Source organism: Pleurodeles waltl, chromosome 10 (assembly GCF_031143425.1).
Source record: "Pleurodeles waltl isolate 20211129_DDA chromosome 10, aPleWal1.hap1.20221129, whole genome shotgun sequence".
Classification (NCBI taxonomy): Eukaryota; Metazoa; Chordata; class Amphibia; order Caudata; family Salamandridae; genus Pleurodeles; species Pleurodeles waltl.
This window is the reverse complement of record NC_090449.1, coordinates 661,857,097-661,875,969: the sequence shown is the minus strand read 5'-3', so window position 1 is coordinate 661,875,969 and position 18,873 is coordinate 661,857,097. Positions and strand designations below refer to the sequence as shown.

Below are 18,873 nucleotides of genomic sequence, written 5' to 3'. Positions count from 1 at the left end.
CTGGACCAACCAGCAGTGGCATCAGAGCATAATTTTCTACATAAAATGTAACTAAATATTTTACATTTGAAGTTTAGCATAGAGAAAGGTCAGTAAGAGGATTTATACATAGGGTCTCATCCAGGTTTAGGGAGCCAAACAATTAAATCTTCTCTGGTTGTATTGGGAAGGCATTACATAGCTAAAACCATAGAATATACTTGCATTACATGCAGGACCAATATGTCAGAGTAGTATGTTATGGACAGCCAGTGCGCAAGGTGATGGTGAATCCTGATGCCAACTGAGTGCTCATAATGGTAAAGCGGCAGCTTAGGAAGGCTTGGAGGCTGCAGCTGCTTGGGGGGTGGGGGGGCAGGGTAGGGGTGAGGTGGGGGGGATAATGGGCTTGGGGAAGTAAACTGACCAGACCGCTGGCTACCTGACCCACGAGGCTGGTGGGTACCTCACCCTCAGGCATGCAGAGGCTGGGAACATGCACAGCTTGGTGACTGGGAGGGAATTAGTGCGGCTGGAAGCCCCTTCTGTAGCCACAAAAGGAGCAAAAGGCAGATTGGGGATGACGGAGGGCTGCTGTGAGGCCCAAGGACTTGGCCATAGCCCGCGAGTCCTTAAAACGCTCCAGCATCAAATCTGCCTGTTCCCCGAAGATACGGGCACCATTGAAGTGCATGTCCATAAGGGAAGCATGGAATCCCCCGAAAAGCCAGACGTCCTGAACCAGGCATGGCCCCTCAGGGCCACTGTCGATGAAACCGTTCTGCTCAGTGTCAGTTGTGCTGAGCCCACATCATATTGTACATTTTGCTGCATCTCTCTCATCGGCAACAGCTTGAGACAGTACCACACAGGCCTCCTCCAGGACCTGTGGCAGCACTTGCTCAACCGTGTTCCACAGAGTGTGAGAGTAATCGTCAGTAACTGCCCAAAAGGCATGTGGTGTTCACAGACCGCAATGCAAGGCTGTCAGAAGAAAACAACTTCTTCCCCAAAGATTCCAGCCTTATGGATTCCCTATCCAGGGGAGCTGGTAGGGAATGCGCCTTGGGATGTTGAGGCTTGGACCACTAAGCTCTCCAGGTTAGGGTGTTGGGTAAGGATGCTTGGGTCTCCTAGGGTGGAGTGGTGGCTGCGGCGAGCGATCCTCCTATTCACAGGAGCCTCTGTGCAAAGTCCCCAACAGGACTTCAGTAAGGACATCATTGAAAGGGAGTAGGGGATCTGATGAGGAAACTCCCGGTTGCAACACCTCTGTCAAGATGTCAGTCTTGACTGCCACTGAAGGCAACTATCAAGGACATCAGCTGCCCTCCGCACCACCATAGGCACTGTATGAGGAGAAAGCATACTAATATGTGGAGAAGTATCCAGTTCACTGGCTTCACCCACGACCTCACACTAGTCCATAAATGGGTCTTCTCTGTACGGCTGGTAGTCTGCAAGATTCAGCAACCCTTCCCATTCCTCCCTGAGCCCTAGCTCAAGAAAATACGCCTCAAGCGCCGATCTAGGAAGCAGGTTTCCGGCTGGAGCGCCGTACGATGCTCCTTAGGCTCTGTCAGGAATCTCAATGAAGATGGTGGCGTCTGTGGGTGCCGGTGCTACCAGGAGCATTGACATCTTGTGCTGGGGAAGGTCGAGCTGGTACGTCTAGTGCACGGTCCGGATCCAAGAATGGATCTCTGAGGACCCACTGGAGCCGAAGCCACCAGTGCAGAACCAGACTGGGCCACCTCTGACCATGTCAGAGGGATCGGAGAGCCCAAAAATGAGGAGCACGGCCCCATAAAACTCCTTCAGATGGACGTGGGTCGCTCCAGTTTCTGGAATGTCAGGAAGATGCAGAGTCAGTCTAGGCACAGGCTCCAAAGAATGAGGCCTAGAATGACGACTCTATCTCATTGTGTTGGCCAATAGACAAGGAGAAGTCAAAGACCTCCTTGGCTTCTTGCTCTTCTTCTTGTGACTCGACCAACCCGACCGTCCGAAGGACTTGGAGAGGGGACCAATGACACTTCAGGTTCTGCAACCCACCATGGGACCTTCTTCTTTACAAGGACCTCAATTTGTGCAAAGTTGCATACGGGGCCACCATGAGCTTTAGGTACCGATACTTCAAAGCCTTTGGGTACATGGTGTAGGAATTGGAGCACGACTTCGAGTTGTGGCCGCGCTCCAGACACCACAGGTAGACGTGGTGCAGGTTTGTCACCAACATCAGCCGATGACAGGCTCCGCAGGGCTTGAATCCTGTCTTCCTAGATGACTTGAAATACAAACCAGAAGGGAATCTACAAAAATTCTCAACACACATGGAAAAAGGCCAGTTGAAAAATGACTGAAGGGTATCTTTTCTCTGGATCAATGGTGGCTGGTGCAGAAAGAAAAAAAAAAACTGATATGAGCGCACCTGGGTGGCACATATGTAGGTGCCGCAATGTCACTCTAGTGCGGATGACACAAACGATACACGCAGAACCGATCAATGCAACATTACTGCGCGCATGTTTACTGCTCACGAAAATCTTCCGGATCCAATCAGACGCTAGAAAAAAAAAAAAAGGTGAGGCATTTGCAGCAGGAAGTCTCTATCAGATATTTAAATGCACTTCCAAGTTACAAGTACTACATTGTCTGCCAAACACTTTTAGGATTCAATTCAAGACCCTTTGCTTAGTTCACAAAATATTTTAGAGTTTCCATTCCATGTCTGTCTCAGCGTCTCTACATATAAAAATCACCACACATGCTTCATTCTAATTCTTCCTCTGCTAAGTCCCCCTTGAATTAGGGCTCTAAGTTGCATTTGCCTCACAGGGCCATGACATATAATCGTGCTTAAGAGCTTCATAAAACATTTTGAACATAAAATACTATATATATATATATATATCTGCTGAAGGTGTTCTTGCTTAAAGCTCAATATGACTTGTATCTGGAGGCCTGCAGTGTTGGTTTACTTTCATAAACTTTATCTTGCAAAAAGGGTAAAGTGCAAGGTTGTTTTCTTAACCTTCAACAGACCTGTTTAATATTTGAGCTACTTATCCGTATGCTCTTTTAGTTATCTGTGACGATTTTAATATGAGGATCAAACTGAAGGGCTTAAGCGTAATGTTGGATGCCCTTTTGGAAGCCTTTCACATTCCTCCAGGTGATTTTTCCCCTTGAAGCCTATTGAAAGCAGCACAGAAATAAGTCATATTTTATGTAAAACTAATGTAATTTCTATGATTAAAATGTTTCAGAGCAATAGTCTAGGAGGGCATTTTCCTATTGATTACATGTTTGGTCCTACAGAATCATTTATTAGTCTCATTTTACTACTAAAGAAAAGAATGACAGTGCTCACCGTGATTTAACGGTTAAGCATACATTAGCCTTGACTGACAAGTTTACAAGTATGCAAATGGTTTTTATAGCACAAACCTAGCTAAAAGGCAGCGGAACACTGAACATGGTCAAATACCAACATAATGTCTGAGTAATAGGAGAAGCTGGGATGTGGACGATTAATGCATTGTTATGTAGTGTTCTTTAAAAAGGTGAGTCTTCAACTCTTTCCTAAATTTGAGCAGCAATAGGGTGGTCATGATGGATATGGGAAAGATGTTCCAGATCCTGGCTGCATAGATGGAACTGCTTGCTGTCTTTGTTTTTTTTATTTTTTATTTTATTTTTTACAGTTTTTAGTCTGAAGTCTTCGCAAATAACAGGAATTCCGTCTTGGCTGGGTTGAGCTTCAGGCTGGTGCTGGACATCCATCTATGAATGATGTGCATGCAGTGCTTTAGATGTTGGCTATCTGAAGAGAAGACTTTCAAGAAGATGGTAGGGTGATGAATTGATTTAAGTGGAAAGGAGACCTCACCTTTTAAAGGAAAACAGCTTTAGTTTGCAACACCAACTTGTCTGGGAAGAAACACATGAATCGAGTTTGACAGAGAAGCCTGCAACTGGCGGACTCAGTGAAGGCAACTAGGAAAACTGTTTTTAACGGCAAAAGCCATATCTAACAACTGTACATGGGCTCAAAAGAAGCTCATATAAGAAATGTTAGCACCAAATGAAGGCCCCAGTGAACTATTTTTAAAGGGGTTAGCAGATAAATGTTTGGCAAAACTTTCAGAATCTGATCATCACTGGAGACAAACAGAGAGCGTTGATCTGGTAAACAGAGAAAAGAAGACAGGACCAAAAGGTATCCCTTGACTGTAGCCATTGGACAGCATTGTTAGGTCAAAGACAGTGTCAAAGACAGTGTGAACTATAGTATGTTGGCAAGGGACACCAAGAAACAAACTTGTGAAGTGCCATACTGCTGTCTGCAGTATAAAGGCCAGCCTGCACTATGTATCTAGAGGCCTCTTGACGCACAAGTTACTTTCCTTCGGTAACAAAATATCTGGTAGAGACATATTCTAGTTGCAGATTCCTTACCTTAGAATTTTCCCCCAGGCGTCAGACTGGATCCGGAGATTTTTCTTCGAGCAATACCCTTGCGCGTCGGTAGGTGGCATCGGTCGACTCTGCAGGCGTCGTGGTCGCCGTGATGACGTCGGGAGTAGTACATAGACACCGCCCTCGCGCAATGACGTCAGTTTCTTTTGACGACTTTCCACGCCAGAGCGCAGAGCCGCTAAGAACACTGATATTGGTGTGCCAGTGCTAAGGACCTGAAAGGGGGGAATCCCTGTCCCTAGAAATCAGTTTGCGAGCAGGGAGGATGGGTGGGCGGGAAGGAATCTGCAACTAGAATATGTCTCTACCAGATATTTCGTTATCGAAGGTAAGTAACTTGTACATCTGATAGAGACTTCTAGTTGCAGATTCCAGCCGTCCCGACAGACCTGACTATCCAGGCAGTAATGCTTAGCAAACGTGTGCAGGGATGCCCACGTAGCTGCCTGACAGATATCAAGGACAGGAACTCCGCGTGCTAACACAGTGGATGCAGCAGTTGCTCTGGTAGTATGAGCCCGCAAGCCGTCAGAAGGGTTGCTTTTTTGCCAAAGCGTTGCACATTTTGATGCAAAGAAGCACCCATCAAGAGATGGTACGCATGTGCACCGCCTTCCCTTTCTTCGCACCCACATAGCCAACAAAGAGTTGATCGTCCACCCGGAAGTCTTTAGTACGATTGAGATAGAACGCCAACGCTCATTTTTGGTCCAAACAGTGAAGTCTCTTCTCCTCATGGGAAGGATGTGGGAGTGCGTAGAAGGTAGGCAAAGTGATAGACTGGCCTACATGAAATGGTGTAACCACCTTAGGAAGGAAGGAAGCCCTAGTGCTTAACACCACTTTGTCAAGGTGCACAGACAAGTATGGAGGCTTTGAAGAAAGTGCCTGGAGCTCAGTCACCCTGCGAGCAGAGGTGATAGCGATGAGAAAGACAGTTTTGAATGTGAGGAGCCGCAAGGGACAAGTATGCATTGTCTCAAAGGGGGTACACATCAAGTAAGTAAGTACAAGATTAAGATCCCACTGAGGCATGTTGAAGGGAGTGGGAGGAAATAAGTGTGTGAGCCCCTTCAAGAACCTACTAACAAGAGAAGATTTAAAGAGTGAGGGCTGATCAGGAAGCCTAAGAAATGTGAATATGGCAGACAGATATCCTGTAAGTGTGCCCAAGGCAGAGCCCTGCTGGGCTAAAGAAAGAATGAACAGAAGGACCTCTGAAAAAGGGGCAGAGAGGGGGTCAACAGATTTGTTGGTGCACCATGCCACAAATTTATTCCAACGACAGGCGTATACAGTTTTAGTCGATGGACGCCTGGCTGCCAAGATAACATTACAGACTTCAGGTGCAAGGGCAAATGCCGTCAACTGTTGCCGCTCAATCTCCATGCATGAAGGCGGAGGTTCGACAGGTTCGGGTGGAGGACCGTCCCCTGCTGCTGCGACAGAAGATCCGCCCGAAGAGGCAGTCAGAGTGGAGGATCGATGGACATGCTCAATAGCTCTGGATACCACACTCTTCGAGCCCAGTCCGGAGCCACCAAGATAACTTGGGCCCGGTCGTACTTGATTTTCTTGAGAACTCTGGGCAGAAGAGGGATAGGTGGGAAGGCGTAAAGGAGGCCGGAATTCCACTTGAGACGAAAAGTGTCTCTGAGCGAGTGGCGCCTTGGAAAATCCAACGCACAAAATAGCTGACATTGCACGTTCTCTGCGGAGGTGAACAGATCTAACCAAGGCTCTCCCCACTTGAGAAAGAGACCTTGCGCCACCTCCGGATGGAGACGCCATTCGTGATTGACAGTGCGTCGGCGGCTGAGTTTGTCTGCTCTGGCGTTAAGAGAGCCCGCCAGATGTTGGACCATCAGGGTAATGCCCTGAAGTTCCAGCCATGTCCAGAGGCGTAGTGCCTCCTGACACAGGGTCCAGGACCCTACCCGCCTTGTTTGTTGGAGTACCACATGGCGGTAGTGTTGTCCGTGAACACCTGCACCACTTTCCCTTTGAGAGAGGGAAGGAATGCTTTCAACGAAAGCATGATCGCCCGGAGCTCAAGCATATTTATGTGGAGTCCCGACTCCGCCGGAGAACAGAGGCCTATGATCTCCGCCTCTACCATGTGGCCGCCCCAATCCAGAAGTGATGCATCTGTCACTATAGAGAGATCTGGGTGGGGAAGGGAGAGGAATCGGCCATTGGCCCAATCGGGATTCGAAAGCCACCACTGCAGGTCTTTCGCAGTCCCCTCTGAGATCTGGACCAAGTCGGAGAGATTTCCCTGATGCTGCGTCCCACTGGAATTTCAAGTCCCACTGCAGAGCCCGCATATGCCACCTGGCATATGTTACTGGCAGGATGCAGGAGGCCAAGAGGCCCAGCAGCCTGATCGGAATCATAGCCTGAATGTCTTGGGCTCCCTTTTTGGGAGGATAAGCCCAAAACAGCACTGTGTCCAGAACAGCTCCGATGAAAGGGAGCGTCTGACAGGAAGTCAGGTGTGACTTCGGCACGTTGATAGTGAAGCCCAGCTGGTGCAGGAGGTTCGCCGTAGTCTGGAGGTGGGAGACAACTGTCAGGGGTGAGGGCACCTTCAACAGCCAGTCGTCTAGGTAGGGGGAAGACTGAGACCCCTAACCTGCGCAGATGAGCTGCAACCGCCGCCATCACTTTCGTGAACACCTGAGGGGCACTGGTAAGGCAGAAAGGGAGCACGGTAAACTGTAAGTGCTCGTGACCTACCACGAATCGTAGGTAATGTCTTTGGGCAGGCAAGATGGGGATGTGGAAATAAGTGTCCTGCAAGTACCATCCAGTCTCCTGGGTCCAAGGCAGACAGAACCTGAGCCAGGGTGAGCATTTTGAACTTCTCCTTCTTGAGGAGGTAGTTCAGGTCCCGAAGATCTAGGATAGGACGCAAGCCTTTGTCCTTCTTTGGTATCAGAAAGTAGTGGGAATAACAACCACAACCTACTTCTGGCACAGGGACCTTTTCTATAGCACCCTTGGCCAAGAGAGCCGCGACTTCCTGGCGGAGAAGCAACAAATGATCCTCCGGAAGATGATGGAAGGATGGTGGCATGTGTGGTGGTGCAGATTCGAAAGGGAGGGAGTAGCCCTTCCGAATTATTTGCAAAACCCACCTGTCCGTGGTGATATGTTCCCAGTGGGGCAGGTGATGGCGGACCCTGCCACCAACTGGGCGGGAGTGAGGGGACGGACTAGGAAGGTTTGGAGGCTGCAGCGGGGGCAGAGGTGGACTGGACAAACCTCTGGTTCCCTGTCCCACGGCCACGTGGGATTCCACGGCCACGCATAGGCTGTCCAGCGTGCATGGCACGGTGGCTGGGTTGAGGACGCGACAGGGCGCCCTTTCCGTGGCCACGAAAGGGACGAAAAGTGGACTGTGGGGGGCGTGTGACGGAGGAAAGGCCAAGGGACTGAGCCGTAGCCTGGGAATCCTTGAATCTCTCCAAGGCCAAGTCCCCTTTGTCTCCGAAGAGACGGGTGCCATCAAAGGGCATGTCCACGAGTGACTGTTGGACATCCCCCGAGAAGCCAGAAGGCCAGGCGCTGTAAGGCCACTGTCGTCGCAACCAATCTGCCCAGAGAGTCGGTCGTATTCAGCCCACAACGGATAGTGAACTTCGCTGAGTCTCTCCCATCTTTCACTGCTTGGGAGACGATAGCACAGGCCTCCTCCGGTATCTGCGGAAGGACTTGCGCAACCGTATCCCACAGCGAGTGGGAATAATGGCCCAAAAGACATGCAGTGTTCACAGACTGCAGTGCGAGGCTGGAGGAAGAAAACAACTTCTTACCAAATTGTTCCATCCTTTTAGATTCCCGATCCGGGGGTGAGGAAGGGAACGCGCCAGAAGAAGAGGAAGCCTGGATTACAAGACTCTCAGGCGTAGGATGTCAGGACAGGAACTTTAGGTCATTCGGCGCGGGCCGATGGCGGCGAGCGATAGTCCTGTTCACAGGAGCACCTGTGTTGGGTTTGGACCACATACCCAAAAGGACATCAGTGAGGGCTTCATTAAATGGGAGAAGGGATTCTGACATAGAAGCCCCAGGCTGAAGTACCTCCGTCAGGAGATTAGACCTGACTTCAACAGTAGGTAGCTCAAGGCCAAGGACCTCAGCCGCCCTACTAACCACCATACTATAGGTAGCTCCCTCCGCCGTAGCCACGGTAGGAGGAGACAGCATGCCAGCGTCAGGAGAAGTATCCAGACCACTGGCTTCGCCCAAGTCCTGTGCCCAGTCCATAGTAGGGTCTTCCTGGTATTCATAAGGGTCCAGGGACCCCTCCAAATTCTCCCCGTATTCGTACCCATAGGAAAATGGGTCAGAATCCGACCTCGGGCGAATAGGGCCCACCAAAGCCGATCGTCGGGTATGAGAATTGGGTCGACGTCGATAGTGGGCACTACTGACGTCGGGAGCATCGATAATGGACCTGGCGCCGGGGAAGGTCTCGGTTGTGCGACTGGCGTCGGTGCAGATCCTCGCATGGATCCGGAGGCGACGTCGGTGGCCGGGTCCGAAGCTGCCGGCGCGGAACCCAAAGGCCCCTCAGCCAAACCCCTTGGGCCCGAAGGCGCCGTATCAGGGTCGGCACGCCCAAAGATGAGACACATGACCTCGTAAAACTCTCTAAGTTGGGCAGGGGTCGCTCCGGCTCCGGGAAACTCGGGGAAGCACGGAGTCGACCCAGACGTAGGCTCCGGGGATGGAGGCCTACTGCGTGGACGCTCGTCCTGCGTCGTGTCGGCCGAGCGACGGGGTGAAGTCGGAGAGCGATGGGACTTCTTTGTCTTCTTACCTTGACCCGAGGACTTCGAAGAAGACGAGTGGTGATAGCTCTGCGACCAATCTCGAGATCTTCCTCTCGAGCGAGATCGGGACCTACGCAGAGTCGAGTGCCGGGCCGCCATTAGCTTTAGGGACTGCTCCCTCAAAGCCTTCGGATGCATCGCCCGACACTCGGAGCACGACTTCGGGTCGTGGTCGCGCTCGAGGCACCACAGGCAAACACGATGAGGATCCGTCACCGACATCATCCAATGGCAGTCCTCACAAGGCTTGAACCCGGTCTTCGTGGACATCCTCGACGCACCAAGTGTTGCACCAAAAAAGTTCGACAAAACGGTCGAATTCGGCCAAAACATAGCCGAGGGTAGCTCTCTCCGGTTCAGCGTGGGCGAGGAAAGGAAAGAACTGACATCACTGCGCGAGGGCGGCGTCCAAGTACTACTCCCAACGTCATCACAGCGACCACGACGCCTACGGAGTCGACCGATGCCACCTAGCGACGTGCAAGGGTATTGCTCGAAGAAAAATCTCCGGATCTAGTCTGAAGCCTGGGGGAAAATTCTAAGGTAAGGAATCTGCAACTAGAAGTCTCTATAAGATAATTTCTTACTGCTTCCGAGGAGTGATCCTTCAGATGGTCCCAGATGTGGATCCTGTGCTCAATGTGCCACTGGATTCAAGCTAGCCTGTCTGATATGGGGGTGATACCCCCAAACCGGTCCCAGGGTGCTTGTTTCCAGTCCAGGGAGTACCTGGCCTTGCAGTTTGGGCTGGACTGTTTCAATGGGGAGCAGAGTCAAGACAAATTTGTATATGGCTGTGTGGAAACTAGGGTGGCGTGGTGAGCAAAAACACAATGGATTAACCCCAGATCTGTAACTGGGGTTGAATGTTTGTTTTGTTCAGCATTCAACTATTCTTTTTGCTTTTGTCGCCCTAAGTGGGAAGGATGTGCCCAGATGTGGGTCCCTTGCTCACTGTGCCACTGGATTCAAGCTTTCCTGGCTGATAAGGGGTGATACTCTGAAACCGGTCCCAAGATTCTTGTTTCCAGTCCAGGGAGGACTTGGCCTGGTAGTTTGGGCTCAACTTCTACCATGGGGAGCAGGGTCAAGAATGATTTGTGTTAGAAACTGGGTCTCGAGTTGGCCAAGGTATACACGCTTGTCCAAATAGGGACCACAATCCTAGTCAGGTTAAGACATTATACAACCTAAATTGTCCTGTTCTCATCCTCAAGTAGTTTGGCACAGAGCAGGAAGGCTTAACTTAAAAGGCAATGTGTAAAGTATTTGTGCAATAACTCGTACAGTAACACAGTGAAAACACCACACAAGTACTCCACACCAGTTTAGGAAAATAGATCATATTTATCTGAATAAGATCAAAACAACAAAAATCCAATATGCACAAGTTATCACTTTTTAAAGGTTTAAATAAGCCTTAATCATTAAGAATCAGTGGTTGTATCCTTGTAACACACAGTACCCTGAAAGCATCACAAATAACAACACACTCCCGACAGTTCATGGGGTGGTATCCTGACATTGGTCAATCAACCCAGGGTCTGTACCCTGAGGCTGAACATGTGGCGGTGGGAGGCCACCACCTTGCCCCTACATCTGAGCTCCCATACCCTCCTTTGGGGAGGGGTACTTCCAGACAACTAAACTGTCAGGGCACCCTTAGGGGGCACCCTTCCCAGTTCTCCTGCCGTAACTCATTCCCTAGAATGCAGTCTATGGGCATCTGGATACTAAGTATGTCTCTTCTCTGGGTCACCTCCCCACCTCAACTCCAGGGACAGGAGGACCATAGGGTGGAAAAAATCCACCCCATGGTCTAGAGTCACCCCACACACCTAGCCGGTGTAATGCTCTGGGAAAACTAATCTCTCCACCATCATGGTATGACTAGTCCCAGTGTCCCTCAGAGCAATGACTGGGACCCCATTCACTCCCACCTGGTGAAAGTGACGACTCCCACCCTCAAGGATCACCAGCTTACCCTCTCAGTTTATCTACCAACTGAGGGAAATTAGGTGATGTCTATGAATTGCCCCTGGGGACTACTTTCCCCTAAGGCCACATTAGCCATCCCTGTAGAGCTCCCACCAGTGGGTGGTTTCTTTGGACTGAGTCCTAGCTGGGAGCACTCAAAGCAGCAGGGCTGGAAAGGGCATGCCCTGGGCTGCCGCTCACCAGAACCACCACCCTGTTTCTCAGATGGGGCATAGGGATCCCTTTCGTCACCCCTTACTCTGGGACTTGTCTGGGTCATCTTTAAACTCCCTCTCACTCAGCTGGGGGGGACCTGAACCACCCTTCTTGGGAATCACTCCCAGGTATCTTCTTGAACACTCTGGTGCTAGCCCAGAGGTGCGCCTCCTCAGCAAGCTACCTGGGATCAGTCATTTTACTGTCCACTAGGTGCTGGCACAACTCTGTAAAACAGATACTGAGGAGGTGCTCGCTCATGATTAAATTGTATAACCCAACATAATCATTAACTTTGCTGCCCGCACCCAGCCATTTAGTGCCTTAGTGGAGAAATCAATTAAATATACCCAGGAGTGGCTGGGGAGCTTGTTACTGTCCCTGAGTCTTGGTGATACTTCTCAGAGGGTCACTCCAAATTTGGCAATGAAAATGGCTTTCATTGAAGTGTACTTGGTTTGGTCGCCAACCTCTAATGACAGAAGTGTGCCCCTCACAAGATTTTGCATGTGCTTCCAGAGACCCACCCCAGGGCTCTTCAGGAGCCCAATGCGCCCTCAGTGCAACTTTATAACCAGAAAACCACTTATCAGTGTCCTCTCCCACCATATAACTGGGCACCAAATCCTTGGATATACAAACCTTCTTGCCTCCATCAGGTACTCTGCTGCCATTACTGCTGGACTCTGCTGCCTAGCCTTGAGGTCCAGTTCTATTAGACTCAGTTTATGTGTCAGAAGTAATTTATTTTCTGCTAAGACTTTCTCAGCTTCTCTCTCATCCTTCCTCGTCTCTGCCTCCATTTTTAATTTTGCCAACGGCAGTTGGAATTATTTCTCCTCTCTCCTTTGCTCTGGGGTCTGGCCATGACTTGAGACACTGCTTCTTGCCCCTGCAGCAAGCACAAATCCCAGGGGTGTCATCCTCAACTGCTGTTGGCTGCTCCTCGGAAGAGCAATTCTCATGTTCCCCCAACTCACAATGCTCTTGGAAGCAGGATTCTGCCAAGATCCACAGCGGTTTTTGGTACTCTCCCTTCTTGGAAGCTCCACAGGCAGGTATCCCCAATCTCTGTAAAAGTCCTTCAGCTGGGTAACTGTGTAGTTCTCCAGCTTAGCCCGGTCAAACTACCCAGCTCCACTTGTGGACCCTGCCAGAGACATGATGTTTAGGATGGATTAAAAATGCAAAGTAGGGAAAAGTGAAGAAAATAAATCGAAAGGGTCTTTAACTGTGGGTAGCTATTGTATGGCACTGCACAAACACAAGTCCTAACCTCACCCCGAACACCAATGCTAGAAATTGGGTCTCAAGTTGGCAGAAGTATACACCCATGTCAAAGTAGGGACCACAATCCTAGTCAGGGTAAGTCACTACACAACCTAAATTATCCTGTGCTCATCCTCTGGTAGCTTGGCACAGAGCAGGCAGACTTAAATAGAAGGCAATGTATTTGAGCAATAACTCATACAGTAACACAGAGAAAACACCACAAAAAGTACTCCACACCAGTTTAGGAAAATAGATAATATTTATCTGATTAAAATAAGACCAAAACAACAAAGATCCAATATGCACAAGTCAAGTTAACACTTTTTAAAGGTTTAAATGAGTCTTAATCCTTAAGAGTCAGTGGTTGTATCCTTGTAGCACAAAGTACCTGGGATGGGTCAAAACTAACAATAAGAGGAGATGCGTTGAGAAATAAGGTGCTCCGTCGTATTTTCCGGCTTAGCACAGATGATGCGTCGTTTCTTTCCACGCTGCAAGGTGGTGTGTCGATTTCCAGGAGCGCAGCCTTGGTTCCTCACTGCGATGCGGGGATATTTTGACACCCAGGGACGATGCATTGAAAATCCTTGACACTCTGGTGAGAAGGAGCAGGCGCTGCGTCGATCCAGTAGGTGATTCAGCAATTTGTTTTAGTTGTGAGGTAAGTGCTGCAGCAATTTCTGCTGGCATTGTGTCGATTTTCCGATGCCCTGGGATTTTCTTCTCTTTGGTGAGCCCTGACCCTTTGTGGCCCTGAGACTTCAGAACAGGAGGCAAACTCAATCCAAACTCTTGGAGAGCACTTGTGGGGAAGGCAGAGTCCTTCCAGCAGAGTCAGGGGCCAGCAGGCAGCATGGCAACAAGCAGGGTAGAAGTCCTTCCAGCAAAGCAGTCCAGATGAGTCCTTTGGTCAGCCAGGTAGTCTCTCTAACAGAGTCCAGTTGTAGATCCAGAAGTGTTTGATTTGGTGGGGTCAGAGAACCATATACACCCAGAAATGGCTTTGAAGTGGGGGAAACTTCAAAGAGTGGTTTTGAAGTGCACACGTTCCCCTTTCAGCCTAGTCCTGTCTGCCAGGATCCCTGTGGGGGTTATCAGTCCTTTGTGTGAGGGCAGGCCACTGGCATTTGAAGTGTGAGAGTCCCTCCACCCTTCCTGCCCAAGAAGACCCATTTAGTATGCAGTTGAATGCAGATGTGACTGAGTGTCCTGTGTTTATGGCTTTCTGGGTGAAATGTACAAGGGGAGCTGTCTACCAGCACAGACCAGATGCAGACTGGAGACAGGCTGCAAGGCACAGATAGCAGTAAGTCCAGAGACATGCCCACTTTCTAAAAGCCTCACTTAAAAATGCTCCTAGATGAATTGTTTAGATATAGAACGTGCACATATAATCCAGTCTTCAATTAATGAATAAGACAACTCCTTTAAAATCCAATATATATTACTCAATAGGATTCAGGAAGTTAAAAAAAAAAAGTACAACAAATCCAACAAATGTCCATCTCATAAACAACAACAATGTATATATCCCCCCTAGATCACAGGACAGAATCCCAACTGAAGATCCTGGAAGGGGTTATAACCCTCCTCATGACACATTCCTGCACAATAAATGCCTGGTTTTCACTCCCAGTTCAAGCAATATCATGGACTTTCAATTCAGCTTGTCAAATGAGAAGGTATTGTTGACATTTCAGCCTGTGGTGACAGTCAGAGGTCTGTCAGACCATCATCAGGACTCTGTGTTGTTAAATAATATAACAGGTGGCAAAAATAGACTCTGGTGCAACACACAAGGGGACTTCAACCTTTTAAATATAAGACCGCTGGCGTCTGTCTCCATCTGTATCTGCTCAACACATGCGAATCAGAATCAAAAACATGTGCTTTTGGCTCACAGAGCGTGGATGACTCTACTAACTTCAGCTCCGTAAATGGTGCAGGGGTGAAGAACTTGGACCTGGACATACCAGATTTTGATCTTTAAGAAGGGAGGTGCTTTTTCTTCTTCTTATATATCCTCTTCTCCTTCTAAGACCTAGTGGTAAGGGATGGCCTCGATGGTGACCTTGAACTGGCCTTTGACAGCGATATTGTCCTACAGGGCCCCGACGACCCTCTTCACTGGGAACCATAAAGAGTTTAGCTCTATGCTCCTTGATGGACTTCGGGAGCATCTGCTGGCATAGGTCAAAGATGACATGTCGTGCCTCCACCAGAGGCACAAGAGATAGTTGTCATCCGGATCCATTATGGATATTTGACAGATGCATCAATGTTAGTGCTTAAAACCAGACCTCGTAGGAGGCGACACACCCATATTTCCAGCAACTGCAACAGCTTTTGAGACAAAAACATTTCTCCATAGAATGTGAAATAACGACGCTCCGGATGGATCGAAAGGTGTGGAACAAAACTGTACTGATGTCAGTGCGCCGGCCCTGGTGCAACATTGCCTGATTATGTTACAATGACCCGATGTTTGACTTTATAACGGAGCCTGCAATCTTTGCAGAAAGCTTTTGTGAAGGTTTCTGGACCCCATCCCATTCAAATGGGTTAACACCTCCTTTGGGTGTTGAAAAAATCTCACTGTTTTGTGATTGGATTTCGGTTTCAAATAATGATGCATCTTTTAATGAATTGCTATGTGGAAAGGACACCCTAAACTCATCCCTTTCAAACAGCAAGTATGGGTTTCCTTAACCCATTTCGTGATTTGGTAACTTGTTACCCAGTCACAAAATGGCTTTAGTACATAACAAATGGCCATTTTACAGTCACCAACCCTGTGATTTTGCTAATCGCAGGCTTTGTGACTGCAGAATTGTTTGTACATCAGGATCCTAGTTCAAGGAATTTTGCACAGGAGTTACATTCCATTATCTTCTCAGATTGTCTCAGTTTTCAATGAATAGGACTTGCAAAGGAAATCAACTGATAATGAGGAGTGTGAGGTATGGTTACCTTAAAACCCAAAAGGGGAGGTCGAGAACAGCTTGTTACAAATTTGAGCAACTGGCGCTTTTCTTCATCAGTGAAGCTTTCAACAACCCTCCAGAAGATTTTTATCACAGGATGATCTGGAGCATAACCACCTAAAAGAGAGAGATTATATGTAATTAACAAGAACATTAAACTTTCTTGAGCTTTGTTAATGGCTTGAGTGAGGCTATGAATGAAGTCCTTAGAGCACTGTAACATCATCAGAATAAATATATACTTTTTTATAATAGAGCCAGAAGCAAATCAGACCTTAGACGTTAAACTAGGCACAATGATAACAAGATAAATCATCTATAACGTGGGCAACCGGTAGAAAAAAAGCTGCAGCAGTTCTTGGGGGTATAAAAGGTACTTGTCTCAGGCAATAGTTTTTCTGATTGGTATGGCTGCTCTCACAGTTCCTTATATGAACACATTCTCAGGTTTCAGGGTAGATATGGAATCTTTTTGTCACAGTCAGTGATGCCAGATGTCACTTTGGGCCTCTGTGACCCCTGGAAGCAATGTTGGACAAAGGTATAAGGAGCCTCAGGATACATGATACATTTTGGGAGCCTTTCCAGAGGATAGAAACTTTGACAGTGGAGCCAAAGGAAAACTAACAGAATATTTTCAAAATAATCCTCAGGAGGGGTGAGAGGGGCAGAGGATTGGGACGGACTATGGATTCTGCAAGGTAAGTCATATGCATCAGAAAAAAAAGTTAGGAATGGTAAGTAATTTCTTTGAATAATGGATATCACCCATGTCGCAATAAAACATGAAGACAAGATCTATCCTCGAAATAATAACACAATATTTTGTAATACAGTTCGTCCAAACTGGAAAACAGCTGTTTTGCTTATCCAAATGCCACATTCGATTGTTGACAAATCAACTGCATTTGAACACTTAAAAGCGCTCCACTAGCTGCTTTGCCTCTTAAAGGGTGAGGTCAGGAACCTAATGGGTCTTTTCCCACCAGCTCATAAGACAGCTTTATACACAAAATGATCCCCATTTAAACAAGTGTCAGTTTTCCAACAGCTTTAGCCACAAGAGGGCCATCAAAGGTGATTAAAAGGATGTTATCAAAAACCTGAGTTATGCAGATGTATGAATTTAGAGGTGTAACATATGCCTCATATCTAATATGTGTAGCCTTGCTTTAGTCTTTGATGGATGAGATCAAGTACAAAAAGATGGTATGGAATTGGATGGTTTAAATTGTCTTAGTATCTTATAGTTGAGGAAGGCTTCCAAAGGAGGAGAAACCAAAACTGCTGCAGCTGCTACAGGCCCTTTGTCTGAAGTAACCACTACTAGAAAAATAGGGATATTAATGGAATTGAATGCATATGCTCAATGGGTACTTCCATGAGTAAGGTTAACACTAAATTCAAGTTCCACTAAGGGACAATAAAAAGGACTGGAATGTATCTAGAAAGCAAAGAACCTAGAAACGTTTAGCAATAAGAAACCATAATATGAAGAGAAATTAAAGGCTCAGATAGCTACCTGAAAATCTCCATCATCCTTATATTGAGACTTTCATGTGCAGGGAAAACCACAAATTGCAAGACTGTGAAAACTCTCGCCTTCAAAAGATCAATCCTTGAGTCCCTGCACTAAGCAGACTATCTACTGATATATCTGATAGATGTAGCCCTGGTAAAAGGGCATCCTGCAACTAGAAGTTCTTCTAGGGTCTTCAGTAGAAGCTTGTAACGTTTCAGAGACAGCCTGTGAAGTTCCATGCCAGAAGGCTCAGCTTTGAAAGAGAGAAATGAAGTAAACTCCTGCTGAGTTGAAAAATTAGTTCCTCTTACGGAAGCAGACACAATGAGGGTTTGAGGCTCAGAGGGAGGAGGTTGGTTAATCACAATCTTTTCACCCAATCCGCAGCAAGGAAAATTGTGTGCCCTGTGATATCTGATGTAGCTGATGACCATCTGCATAAACGGAAGTGGGGGGGGGGGGACGGAGGGGCAGGGGGAGTGTTGAGTGAATGAAGCTGAACAGTCCATGCCAAAGAAAGCTCAACCCGAATCAACCTTTGGCCCAGGTGGTATCGAACATTTCTTGTGCGGGGCCTCAAACAGGTCTATATCGAGAACTCCCCATGTGTGAAAGATTCTGACTAGTATCTCAAGATGCAATTACCATTCATTACTGAGCAAAAGAAATCTGCTAAATTGATCAGTTTTAGGATTAGGAGTCTCTGATAGAAGTGCTGTTGACAGCTCAACTCTCCTGTCTATTGCAGAGGACAACAGATGAGTGGCTTCCTTGCAAAGAGGACTGGAGAAGACACCACCCTGTTTGATCATGTGTGCCAAGTCCATCCTATTTTCTGTTAGATCTGTGCATGAGCTCCCCGAATCTGTCAGAAATATGTTCAGAGCCAAACTGAAAACATCCAGGCCCAGCAAGCTGAGGTGGATCTGCTTCTTTTGCTGGGACCAAAAGCCACTAGTGGTGATGTCCGCCAGATACAACTGAAACAGTATCATCTTTTGGCAGCTGAAATAGTTTCATCTGAAAAAGTGAAACTGTCGAGTCTCACCAGCCTATGACTGGAAAGCAGTACCAGAATCACTATTTTGACTTTCTGCTGGCTGAATGTACAAGTTACTTACCTTCGTTAACGATGTATCTGGTAGACATATTCTAGTTGCAAATTCCTTACCTTAGAATTTCCTCCAGGTGTCAGACTGGATATTTCTTCGAGCAGTACCACTGCGCCCCGTTAGGTGGTGTCGGTCGACTCCACGGGCATAATGGTTGCCGTGATGACATCGCAGTCATATATGGGCGCCACCCCAGCTCGCTAACGTCCTTTTCTTTTCACAACTTTCCACGCCAGTAGCACGAAGCCATGAACAACAATGAGAATGGTCCACCAAAACTAGGGCCCTTAAGGGGAAGTACCTGTGCCTAGAAATCAGTTCGTAGTGCAGGGAGGATGGGCGGGCCGATAAGGAATCTGCAACTAGGATATGTCTCTACCAGATATATTGTTACGGAAGGTAAGTAACTTGTACATCTGATAGAGACTTCTAGTTGCAGATTCCTTACCTTAGAATAGATACCCAAGCAATACCATCCCCAGTGGTGG

General features: G+C 47.8%; 1 protein-coding gene across 3 annotated transcripts in view; it reads right to left on the bottom strand.

Annotated features, from left to right (window-relative positions):
• UBE3C (ubiquitin protein ligase E3C) overlaps positions 1–18,873 on the bottom strand; it is an 885,810-nt gene that overhangs the window by 50,413 nt on the left and 816,524 nt on the right. For all 3 annotated transcript variants that reach the window (XM_069211153.1, XM_069211154.1, XM_069211155.1), the window contains exon 24: positions 15,738–15,868. In XM_069211153.1, the coding sequence (XP_069067254.1) occupies positions 15,738–15,868 (131 nt within the window). The remainder of the gene's footprint in view (positions 1–15,737; positions 15,869–18,873) is intronic.